This window comes from Clupea harengus, chromosome 22 (assembly GCF_900700415.2).
Source record: "Clupea harengus chromosome 22, Ch_v2.0.2, whole genome shotgun sequence".
Lineage (NCBI taxonomy): Eukaryota > Metazoa > Chordata > Actinopteri > Clupeiformes > Clupeidae > Clupea > Clupea harengus.
Genome location: NC_045173.1, coordinates 8205373 through 8217945, shown reverse-complemented (window position 1 = coordinate 8217945; position 12573 = coordinate 8205373). Strand labels below are relative to the sequence as shown.

Here is a 12573-nt window from a genome sequence, read left to right as displayed (position 1 = left end):
TGAGTGAGGGGCGATGCTAACAGCTGTTCCTACCCAGATGAATGAGGGGCGATGCTAACAGCTATCCCTACCCAGATGAATGAGGGGCGATGGTAAAGTGCTGCCTGTCTGCTCAAAGGCATGAACATACCCTTCACATCCCTTCACATGGCGGAGGCTTTCACTTACTCTTCCACTTACACGGTTTCTTTAAAGATTTTTTATGTCTCCATATTTACATCTGTTTATGTCTCCATATTTACATCTACATCTACGTCTACATCTAAGTCCACCCTTCTTTGATTGGCGACCTTACATGTTAATATGGGGGACCATGTTCTACACATACCAGTCCCACCAGTTTTGAGTATTTCATTCTAAACAGTTAACATGTGAATGAGTGTGTGGTATGGTTGGGCTGCTGGCTCACCCCTCCTGGAGCTGCTCGTTGGCTGTCTCCTCTGCCACCAGGATCTCATACTCCTCAGCAGCATACTTGTCCCAGTCGGACGGCTCTGGACTGTCACTGTCCAAATCCTGACAAGCAGATCGCAGAGACACACACACACACACAAGTTCTTGAAACGTCAAAACATTTTAAATTGCATTGCAATTCAGCAAAGATGAAATAAACTATGATAAAGTTAGTATCATAAATGAAGGGGGATGAATGAGTGAATGAATGAAGGGGGGAACTGAAAGTTGTCTGAGTCTAACTATCTGCCATTACAGTTCGCCCACCTTTTGCACTGCAAATGGATCTCTCTGCTCATGGTCCAGATACTTCTCAAGGTTGAAGAAGGTGTCATAGAATATGTGTGCCATCCTGCAGCGTTTAAGGTCACGTAACGTTATTTTACCTGTGAGCAAACACAGACAAATTATGATCAGAAGAGAGAGAAAGAAACCACAACATGAGAGAAAGCACGATCGATTGATTGATCAATCGATAGATAGAAAATCACTAGCTAGATAGATAGAAAGATAAATAGATAGATAGATAATAGAAAGATCAACAGATAGATAGAAAGATAGATAGATAGATAGATAGATAGATAGATAGATAGATAGATAGAGGAGACACAAAAAGAACAGGCACTCTGGCTAACCTTGGCACTCTGGCTTGACCAGGTCCAGCATCTGGCACAGGAGGTCGTGGAAGGGGAGCGGCTCGATGCCCATGCCCTCCATGCGCTCGCACTGCTCCTCATATAAGTACTCCAGCTCGTACATAGAGAGCACGCCGTCTCCGTCCATGTCCATGCAGCGGAACCAGTACTCCACGCTGAGCACACAACACAACACAGAGGCCCACACATGTCACATGCAGTGAACAGCACGCGTTATAATGCGTCATAACTCATCATATCTCATGAGTCCTGCTCCACTCTGTGTTCCCCTCTGCCTTGTCATTCCCTCTCTCCAAAAAACAGCTCGAATGAATTGACAGTTTTTAATCCTAATTTGCAAATATCGATCTCATCGATTGCAAACTTGTAAATAACATTTGTAGAATACCATGATCGTAACTTTCGAAAAGTCATAGTAAAGTAAAAGTCATCAGTCATCAAAAAGGTCGGTGTGTGTGTGCGCGTGCCCCTGGTTGTGAGTATAAAGAGGTATTTGATGAGAGAGAAACCCTGGACTCATGGAGCAAGCTGTGAGAAAAAGGGGTTTACCTCGTTGAATTTTTCTTGTCCTCTTCCGACATGAGGAACCACACGAACTCAGCATAGCTCATCCGCCCTTCCCGTTGCACCGAGTTCCCTCTGGGGAGGCGGGAGGAAAAACCGTTTCAGATGGGTGAGCATGAACTTATCCATAAAACATAGACTGAGGCTCAGAGAGGTAAATCACTGGAGCTGGACTGGTCATGCAGGTTATTCCCAGATCTAAGAGAAGTCAAATCTCTGTAAATTGTTTGGATTTTCTCAGAGCATGGGTGGTCCCTCACCTTGTGACGGCCCCAGAGAAGAGTCGCTCGATGATTCTGTTTGATGAGGCTGCGGGAGAGAGGAGCACCGGATGTGTCGTTAGCAGGGCCTCAGCCCACTGCGTATACACACCACATTATCAGAGCTCTTCAGCAGACCCAAAACATCAGTACCTGAGACAAGCACGTGGCCTTTCCTCCACTTACCATGATCATTGTATCTGGCCAAGTCCTTGGGATCAATGAAGAGGTCATGGTCAGTATCCAGCTCCCAGAATTTACAGTAGATGACATAGAAGTGTTCATAGGAGAAGTAGTCTGTGATCTGGTTGATATCGGCCTCCTCTTCCAAAAGGGCAAGGGTCTGAGGACAAAGACAATTGCACAACAGCTGAAGCACTTTTGAACTTTTCAATCTCTGGGATCATCAATTCTTAGCATCAAGGCAGGTGATTGGAGTGATTTTCTTTTGCTGTTTTCCGGAGAGTTCTAGCAAAAACTTCAAGATCTACAGAGCTACAATTTATAACAGTGAACACACATAATCACGGTGGACTCATTAAGAGGCATAGCATAAATAAGCAACTGATATGCGACAACATGAATTCATCAGGGAGATGTTGAAAACACGGTCGGACACGTTAATACGTATGATGCGATTTGAAGCCGCGAGAGTTGAGAGGCAAGGGACAGGGCGTGTCCTGGCTCACCTGCAGGAAGTTACTCCTCCTCAGCTCAGTCATGGAGATCCGGCCCGTCCAGGAGCGGTTCACCGTGTAGAATATCCGCTGAATCACCTGGCACACACACACACACACACACACACACACACACACACACACACACACACACACACACACACACACACACACAAAGAAAGCATTTATGCTCCATGCTATTATTAAGGATCAGAAGCAGTGAATCAAGGTTCCCTTCCCAGTTTTCTATAGGTTTCTCCATAACCTCAGCTTGATCAGCCCCAAGGTAAGGCAAGAAGTGGTCGTACATCTTCACTAACAACCTTGGGTGACACATTGTGCATTTCACAGAGCCAGGGCAGATTAGCATGTGTTTCCTGGTAGACCTTCAGATCCTGCCGGAGGGGGCGGCCAGGGCCCCCTGCAGGGGTGTAAGTGATGCTGGCGGAGAGGAATCGACTAAATAAGGGCGTGTGCGGGGCCTGGAGGGCAGCGAGCCTACGGTGGTATCAGTGTTTCCGTGATGTCAGGGCAAGCTGACGCCATCCCCTTTCAGCCCTGCCACACCCCCTCCCCTCCCCTCCCCTCCCCCCAGCACATGTTGCAGCTGCCCCTCCAGAGGGACAGACAGACAGGCAGGCAGAGAGACAAGAATGAACCTGTTCCCAGAGTGTGTGAGCTCTTCTGTTACTAGCAGACTGTGCACGCTGCACTAATGCAGTTACACATGATTAACCTGAACCTGAAATCTGAACATTCCCTTACTCACAATAGCTGTCACGGTTTGCACAATTTTAAATGATAAGCCGCTGAGGTCAACATGCAAATAATAGAAACACACAAAAAAAAGTTCACTTGAGGTGGAGTGGTGTCAATGGGTTAGTCAGAAAAAATATTCATTCGATGCCCTTCCGGGACCTGGTCACCAAAGTGTGTTTGGGGCTTTTTTCAGGTTGTTCTCAGAAATGTTAGGGAAACGCCAAAATCTCAACTGAGTTCCACAATTCATTTAAAAATTTGCACTGAAAAAGACATCTTGCCTATGCACAGTGTCAATGTCGATGTACACTCGACAAATGAGCGTGCCTAATGGTCCAGCAACAATGTAACAACAGCGCTGTAATATAAAGCAGTATTGGTGCTACTGATGGATGACCAGAGGAAGGGTGTCCTGGTGCCTGACACCGTGTTCCATGGTACTCCTGGATCACCACACCTGAAGGTGCTTGGTATTGCAATACACCCTTCAGTCATTGTGGTTTATAAAAATATCATTAACTTTGGGAGGGTAGGGGGAGGATGTATTTTGAGGGGGGTCGAAGAGGGGTGGTGTTACGTTACATTCTTGTACACCAGCAGTTAATTGCAACTTGTGTGCTTGTCTTACATGTCTTAATTGCATAAATGGTGTCAATAAAAAGTGTATAAAAATCTAAATTATTATCATTAACATCCATGGGGATTTATGTAAAAGGACTAATACCCAATGGCTCTGGGGCTGTTTTGACAGGAGGATATGGCCAATGAGTTCTAATGTAAAGCATCCGTTTGACACTTACTGTTGTAATGTACCGAGAATGGAATTCTGGCGCATCTTTTAAAAAGGTGAGCCCTGGATGGGTGTCCACAATATCCTGAAAGACAGAAAAAAAGCATACATGGAATGTTCAGGACAGCGTCAATCTCATTTTATATTGACATACACATATTTCAGAATTTCTTATAATTAGTCACATTGAAAAAATCATTCAGTCCAGAAAATGCAGAAGAAAATTCTCACAGAAGAGGGAGTCGACAGGCTTGCCTGAAAGGCATTAATAACAGGTGCAGTGCTATTTAAATACACCTTTATTAGCCCTGCCAAACAAATCCAATCAGTTTGAATCCCTCACCCTTCACATACTGTGGCACATGCTGTGGAATTTCAGGAATGTCTACATGTTAAGTGTGGATGGGATATATCAGTCTCTCTCAGAGGTTAGCATAAGCATAGGAAAGGAACTAGGGTGGGTAAAAATTCTGAATAGCGGAGAGTTTGCCCTTTGCAGATTTAAATATACTCTAAATATATGTTCCTGATTGACATGATGCAATTCCAGAGGTGGGGGTGAAGGTCTTACTTGTAACAACGGGATGAAGTCCTCCTGATCCAGGTAGCTGCAGCCTGGTTTGGCTAACAAGTAAATAAACTTTGATGCATCATCATGGCAGATGTGAAGTAACCTGCAAATGGGGCAGAGATATTTAGACTGGCTTTATGAAGGAAAACAAAAACCTCACTTCTGTCCTCACTTGCTGTGAAACACAGCAACTATAAGTCCTGCTGTTTTTATGTGTGTGTGTGTGTGTGTATGTGTGTGTGTGTGTGTGTGTGTGTGTGTGTGCTCGCGCGTGTGTGTGTGTGTGTGTGTGCGTGTGTGCATGTTGTTGCATATATATGTGGTGACATGCACAAGGGTATCTTACTTTCTCCACATTGCGATGAAAGAGTGAACCGAGACAAAGCCGGTCCTCTCGCCCCCGGCGCCGTTGAACATGGCCGCTTTCCAGTACAGAGGACACCCGCAGGCCTGCAGGAAGTGGGGGAGAGCTGGTCAGGAATATCTCCAGTACACAAAAACAAAGGTAGCGTAAAAGGCAGACTGACAGACACCACTAAAACCACCACTGACATAAAGACTGCAGTCATGCACTGAAACGCTCCTGCACTGAATCGGGTCTCCACCACCTCTGCTTCAAAGGGAAAATAATTACAGTACAGCCGTTGCCTGATAGCAAACTGCTGTCATTATGGACTATGTACAACAGCTGCATATGTAAGTGTTCCATTATCATATTTTCCATTTTGGTGTACTGGTTTTAAAGTGGTTCTAAAATGGTGATTCTTGACTGCATCAGGTTTCTTTTTCTGCGGATGACTGATTAATAGGTTCAGTTCAGGTCAGGTTAAGCCAGGATATCCAGGACAGAAAAACCCACCCCTTGTCTACAATATGCTACAGGTAGAGCACAGCACAGGGTATGACAAAGTTGGCACGATTTCCTTAATGCATACCTTTGCAATCTTCCCCATCTCGTAAATGTCTGCTTTCTCCTCCTCAAACTCGGTGTAGGCGCCCTCGATTTTGGCAATGGCTTCGTCATAGTTGGCAGAGCAATTGGGAAGGCCTTTGGGGAAATAGAATCGTGGAATGTTTATGGAGATGGGAGGGGGAGTGACCACTATGTTGTTGGCAGGAGGTGGTGTGAGAGGGCGCGGGGTCGGAGAGGAGGGGGCCTGGGTAGGAGCTGGAGGGGGAGTGCCAGGTTTCTTCTCCGGTTTGCTGCTCTGTACCTGGAGGTTGAAAGAGAGGATAGAGAGAGAGAGAGTGAGAGAGAGAGAGAGAGAGAGAGAGAGAGAGAGAGAGAGAGAGAGAGAGAGAGAGAGAGAGAGAGAGAGGGTTGTTTAGTTGGTACTTATCTCCACTTATTCAAGTGAAAGGCCTTATTAGCACAAAGCAGTGTCACTACATTCACCCTTAGCCACATCTAGAGTATCTTCACTTTGCTTTGTCAGTGACACCACTTCCAAGGTACTGGTGTAAACTGTGTTGTTGGTCAATAAAGTGTATTTACTTGTAAAAACATCACTTTGCCATTGTGTCAATTTGTATTAATTGTATTGCTTTTATTCATTAAAACATTTTAGCCTCTAATTACACAATGAGGAATAAGTCATCAGAGAACTGCTGTTCCTGAAAACCCCAGCGCGAGTAAATAATGTTGCGTAAACTCTGGTCTCTTAACGAGGACAGGATTCTGTTTCAAAGGTGCCAGAATCTTCTCAATCACATCTGAGGCATGACAGGAGTGCTCCGCGTGTTCGAGCTCATATCAGTGAGGGCGCAAACAGCTCTTCTCACACAACTGGTAACCAAACCCAGGCCTTTTGGACACGGCTGTGAGGAAGTACTCTGCTGTTATCTGTCCAGGTCACCGTCAGATGCCAAACAGAATTAAAACATTGGTCATCGTTTGGAGGAGAAGAAGTGGAATCAGTGGGCAGTCGGCAGGATGAGTTCATCTCCGCGCTGCATCACCACGAGAGTCAACCTGTCAGAAGTGTGGTTAAAGACTCTCAATCCGACATGCCAGTACGGTTTGTGTGAATTTTACAAGACACCTCCTGCAGTGTGGGAGCACAAGATGGTGGGCTTAGCTGAGCTATCCTGTTCTCCCAGCACACTTGCAGGAACGGGACAGGATGGATTAGCAGCACCGGCTACGTTAGCTTTTCTGCTGACGTGATGACAAGAGCTCCTCAGTACAAATGAGAGACCCCTGGGACCCGCAGGACCCCACTGACCCCCCTAAAAATACTCCCTTCCCAACACACACACATAAATACATACTTTCGTTCTTTCTTTCTCCCTCTCTGTGTTTGTCTTCCTCTCTGCCTTTCAATGAAGTGCCCACCACCCAGACATGAACTTGAACTTGAGGAACTCCGCTTGAACCTGTCCACTTGTGTGTGTGTGTGTGGCGGGAGCACTACCAGTGTAAGCTGTGGCACACACACAGGGCACAGTTTTACAGTATAGGCACTGCTGCTCATTGACAGGGCAGCGTTTGAAGGCTGATAGCACTGCTGGAGTCCATAAGCAGAACTATTTGAAATCTATCTGTCCACCGAGGGACAACCCTCTTCATATCACTCAACACAGGGCATGGGAGTATGGGAAAAACAGCCGAACATGGTAGAGAATGTAGTTTTAGTCACAGTTCAGTTAGTCACTCGAATCTGTGTATCCCGAGAATGAACACAAGTTCTCATGTGATGAGCACTGTAACTCACATGTGTTTTATGTTTGCATAAGTGCAACCATTCTGAATGACCTCCACAAACACTTGCCACATGACTATTTGTACTACATGACAACATGCTGTGCCCCTCGCAATTTAAACAGCCTGCTCTACAGGCCTGCACCATCCAGCCAGAAATATGTGCCACTTTTCAACACGAAACCTTTCAACACGAAACACTTCCCAATGGAGTCTCAGGGCAGGAGGAATTGAGGAGGAGGTACACAGCAGCTGTAGCAGAGTGCCTGCCCCTGTATACAGCCACAATCATCTCCCCATCCCCCAACATTAAAAACTCTCTTCTCATGCTCCTATACACAGCATTCACTTTGACACTATATATATATTCCACCACCACCACCACCCAAACCCCAACCTTCCAGCTCTATAAATAGACATGTTGGTATCTGCCCGCAAATAGCTTGTCTTTCCTGGCATGTGGGAGTTAGCAGCAGTGCTAGACTCAAAGCGGCTGGCCGGCTCAGGCTCAGAGCGCTCTACTAACCTGTGCTGCTTGTTGGAAGGACTTGAGCCTCTTCTTGAAGCGCGACGGGAGCACAAAGTCACAGCCCCTGGCCAGGAAGGCTAGCTCCCCTCTCAAATCAGGATCAATCCTCAGTGAGGTCTCTTTAATCATCATGTTTAAGAGGACGGGCCTCCACAAACGTCCAGACAAGGTTTTTTTTTTTTGTTTGTTTGTTTTAGAAAAATCACAAGAAAGAAAGCAAAAAAAAGAAAAAGAGGCCCCAGATAAAGTAAAGAGAAAAAAACAGAAAACAGAAAAACGTGGACACGCCACTCCTACTTGTAGGTTCCTCAGTGACTTCCCCCAGCCACCACCGAGAGCTTGCTCTGCCCTCCTCTGGCACCTTCAGTGGATACCCAGCCTCTTTCTCTCTCTCTCTCTCTCTGTCTCTCTTTCTTTCTCTCTCGATCTCTATCTCTCTCTTCCTCACTGTCTCCTTTCTCTCGCGCTCATGCACACGTGTGGCGGTACACACGGCGACAAACACTCACGCTCACTAAACTCCACTCGTAAGGCTCTGTCCAGGAGAGTAAGCCGCAGGGCTCAGTGTGAAAGGAGGGCTTCCCAGCGTGCTGCCTGCTAGCGTAGTCATCTGAGAGCTGGAGCATGTTGCCCGTCGGGGCCAGCCGCCTTGGCCACTTCAAAGGCCTCCCACACAAGGGGGTTCCAGAAAAAAACTAAAAAGAACACACTCACACAGGCAGGCAGGCAGGTGCGTGCGCACAGCACACACACATACACACACACACACACACACCCACACACACGGATGCAAACGCATAAAACACACTCAGCGCTTCACTCGCTCTGGTCAGATTTGCACAGCTTAGTCTCTTGATTCCGAGGCGAGCACTGGCTCCCTGCTTGGCGAAACATGACCCGTGGGTTGCGGAAGAGACACATCTCTGCCCTCTCTCTCTCTCTCTCTTTCTCTCTCTCTCTCTTTCTCAGGCTGTGCGGACTAACAGGGGGGCCAAAGTGCTTCACTCCAGGGTGTGTGTTTGAGCATGTGTGTGTGTGTGTGTGTGTGTGTGTGTATTGGGAGGGGGGGCAACGCGTCAAATGTCTGTAAGTGTGTGTGTATGTGTGTGTATGTCTGTGTGTGTCTGTGTATGTCTCTGTGTGTGTGTGTGTGTGTGTGTGTGTGTGTGTGTGTGTGTATAGGGTGCATTGTGGGAGAGGAAGCCCCCCCACCCCTACCCTTCACACACCCAAACACACACACTTCTGCAACCATTGGAGCAGCTAAAGTTAGAAGCTGTATGTACACAGATGAAGAGTAAACTGCTGTCCAGCAGGAGTTTGTTTACACACACTACCAGGACGGGGGGCCTGGAACGGTAATTTGTTTGGATCGAAGTGGAGGAGATGTGAGCCTGCAGGGTTCATAAGGGACACGGGCTGTGTCTGGGTAGGATAGAGAGGGAAACATCCTCACACTCTCTAGTCAGTGCTTATACATCCATATACCAGAAAAAGAAATGGAGGATTCTCCTCCTACAATGTATACCTTTACCAAACCCTGTAAGAACGACGTGGCTTCTCGTCTGTCAGGCGATGATGTTTTAAGAGTAACAACTTACTCTCATCATCTTTTTTTCCATTCTGACTTCAGGGAAGGTGTTGGATTTTGGAGTTTTTCTGGATTTTGGACCCGTTTTTCCTTTTTTTTCTCTTTTGAAAATGGACACCACGTGCAGTGTTCTCGACAGTGCTTAAGTTTATGTATAGCATGTTGCTGTGCGTTCTGGGCAGTGGGCGTGAGTGTGATCTCCAATCTGAGACCTGCTCACTACTGTTGTGGAACTGACACGAAAGGAATGCTGACAGTTTGCCAGGCATCTCTTTGTTCTCCATATCCTTATCTCATCACAGTGCAGCCATCTGCAAATGGCCAACATGTTCTGATTGGTTAAGCTGTTGGGCTTCTCCAAATAGTGAGAGAATCACTGAGGTGAACACATGCCACTGGCATACCGCTTCTATTCCTTGCTCTTACTAATGACTAGAGGGAAAGACAAGGCCACCACATAGAAGAACTGAGACTGATTGATGAAACCTCTTTTAAGCGGCATGGTCATTTAGATGTAGATGATTATGATTATATGATTATATGAGTATGATTATATGTAGGAGCCAGAGTGTGACCTAACTGTTAACTGAGTAATGTATTACGTTGCTGTATCAGCTATCAAGCAATACATTCTCCATGGCCAAGTTTTCGCTTCTTGTCAGACTCAACATTGGACTGCAACTTGAAGACGAAACCAGATAAGACGAGCGGCAGGCACCTGCTCCTTAAGAATGTTGGGAGTGAGGAGAGGGCCGGAACTGAGAACAGCTCGCTCACGGCAGGCCCCAATGAAGAACCATCAAGCCCAGACAAATCTCTGCGCCGGGTTCTCCCAAGAGCTCTCTCACGTCTGTAGTAGGCTTTTAGTAAAATCATGGTCACAAATGAAATAAGACTTAAGTAGCCAATTGGCAAATTTGCACTGCCATCTAGTGTCAGGATACGGACAGTGCAGAAGACTCGTCTGATCACTGATGAGAAGTGGTCTGTGTGGCATGTCCGTGCCGATACTACCAGACGACACGGCAAACGCTGCAAGCGAGGGCTTTAAACGTTTGATGTGACGGGATAAAGATGTAGCAGAATTTATGCTGAGGCACGGCCGAGTGTTAAACTCCTTCACCCTCACTCAGCAACTACACCCAGCTCTCCACCCCCCGCACACACCCAGCACATCCCTGTTGCTGTTGCCGTATTAATATCACCAGCCGGTTGCAGGAGGCCTCCTGACATTTCAGCTGCACATAGCTATCCCAGAATTCCCTGCCCTGTCTTTGGCAGCTGTTGGGGGAATATCAACCACATCAAGATGCCAGAGTGGGCAGGGAAGGGGAGGCGCAGTCACAGCCACTGTGTTGCCTTCCAGTACTAACTCTGTTCAACACAACTTCCCTAGCTGTCTCAACATTTAACTGTTGAAAAATATATATACGGCTTGACACACTGACTACTGAGGCTTATAGTTGATGCAGTGCCCCAACTTTTCCATGTCAGTTAACCCAATCACTAGTACATCACCTATATAACCTATTGCTACCTTCAACAAAACCAAAAACTATGTTGATATTGTTTTGATTAAAATTATGGAATTTTTCATCTGAAGTCCCTCATGCAAATGTGTAACGTCGAAGAAGCACATTCATAGACACAGAACTGTACGACACTGAAGAAGCACTGTCATAGACACAAAAATGTACGACGTTGAAGAAGCACATTCATAGACACAGAACTGTACGATGTTGAAGAAGCACATTCATAGACACAGAACTTTTGAACGCGACCAACAAGTTACACATCTCATGAGTGCAATCAAACATGTGGTGGTGTCACACATTATTCCTCCCACTTCAAGATCAATATTGACATGTAAGCCAACACATAGAGACGGCATGGGATTTCTGGAAGTATCCCGATGCTTCAGGTCTGCAGAGCTCATTTGCCTGTCTGCCAGCACACTCACCCACCACTCACCCACCACTCACCCACACTCACCCACCACTGGCCCACCACTGGCCCACCACTGTGCTCCAGCACCCGAGAGCATGTGCCGCCTATCCCCTTAGCCATACAAAGTCATACCAGGTATAAATGATATAACATCTGTGACTGAATGAGATATATAAATAGGTTGAGATAAGTTTCGCTATACACACACACCACAAACACACACCACACGCGCACACACACACACACACACACACGCACACACACACACAGACAGACTGACCCTCAATATGAGAACTCAAAACCTACTAACGACTTATGTCACACTAGCTGTAGGAGACATCACAAATGGTGGTTTAAGATATCGTATACCCCATACAGCATGAGACACAGCGAGAAAACATCCAGTGTCAATAGGGAACATCCTGTCACAATCTCACCTCTCACACAAGGCACTTCAGATACCAACACAACACAGCACAACACAACACAGCACAGCACAACACAACACAGCAAAGCACAACACAACACATATACACACACACACACTCACTCACTTGCTCACTCACTCGCTCACTCACTCACTCACTCACTCACTCACTGACTGACTGACTGACTGACTGCCAGGGGTGTCTTTTAGCCAAGCACTTCCTGTGAGGTCTTGCTTACTGACGGACCATGCTAAGCATGTGAGTAATTGTTAGGAAGATCAGGTGCACAGTGCATCACCTCCGGCCTTGTATATTTATAGGCAAGTGGATTTGTCACCCCTGAAGAAATCATCTGCATCTTAAAAACGCTATAACCCTTGGCTAGACCCCACTCATGCTCTCTAGGGAAAGTTGTTTCTCTGAGTCAGAGTCACCTTGTGCTCTGGGGCTCTCTGGAAGTGGAACTTGCACTTTTGGAACAGTCCTCCCTGATGCCTTTCATTATACTGTCATTCACACAACTCTATTGTTCACACAGAAGTGTGCAGGGAACCCGACCTTGTAGACTGTTTTATCAGACATTTTAGTGGAGGTATTTTTGTAGGATAAGATCATTTGCTGCGTGTTTCTAATTTCAGAAATTTGTC

The 12573-nt window shown here is 46.4% G+C and overlaps 1 protein-coding gene across 4 annotated transcripts in view; it reads right to left on the bottom strand.

The window, feature by feature from the left end:
- Positions 1–12573, bottom strand: part of ppp2r3a (protein phosphatase 2, regulatory subunit B'', alpha) — a 73155-nt gene that overhangs the window by 3231 nt on the left and 57351 nt on the right. For all 4 annotated transcript variants that reach the window (XM_012837006.3, XM_012837007.3, XM_031560265.2 and 1 more), the window contains 11 exons: positions 5666–5944; positions 5077–5180; positions 4731–4833; positions 4170–4244; positions 2623–2709; positions 2120–2276; positions 1934–1982; positions 1659–1748; positions 1089–1264; positions 721–839; positions 410–516 (listed from right to left, as the gene is read on the bottom strand). In XM_012837006.3, the coding sequence (XP_012692460.1) occupies positions 410–516; positions 721–839; positions 1089–1264; positions 1659–1748; positions 1934–1982; positions 2120–2276; positions 2623–2709; positions 4170–4244; positions 4731–4833; positions 5077–5180; positions 5666–5944 (1346 nt within the window). The remainder of the gene's footprint in view (positions 1–409; positions 517–720; positions 840–1088; positions 1265–1658; positions 1749–1933; positions 1983–2119; positions 2277–2622; positions 2710–4169; positions 4245–4730; positions 4834–5076; positions 5181–5665; positions 5945–12573) is intronic.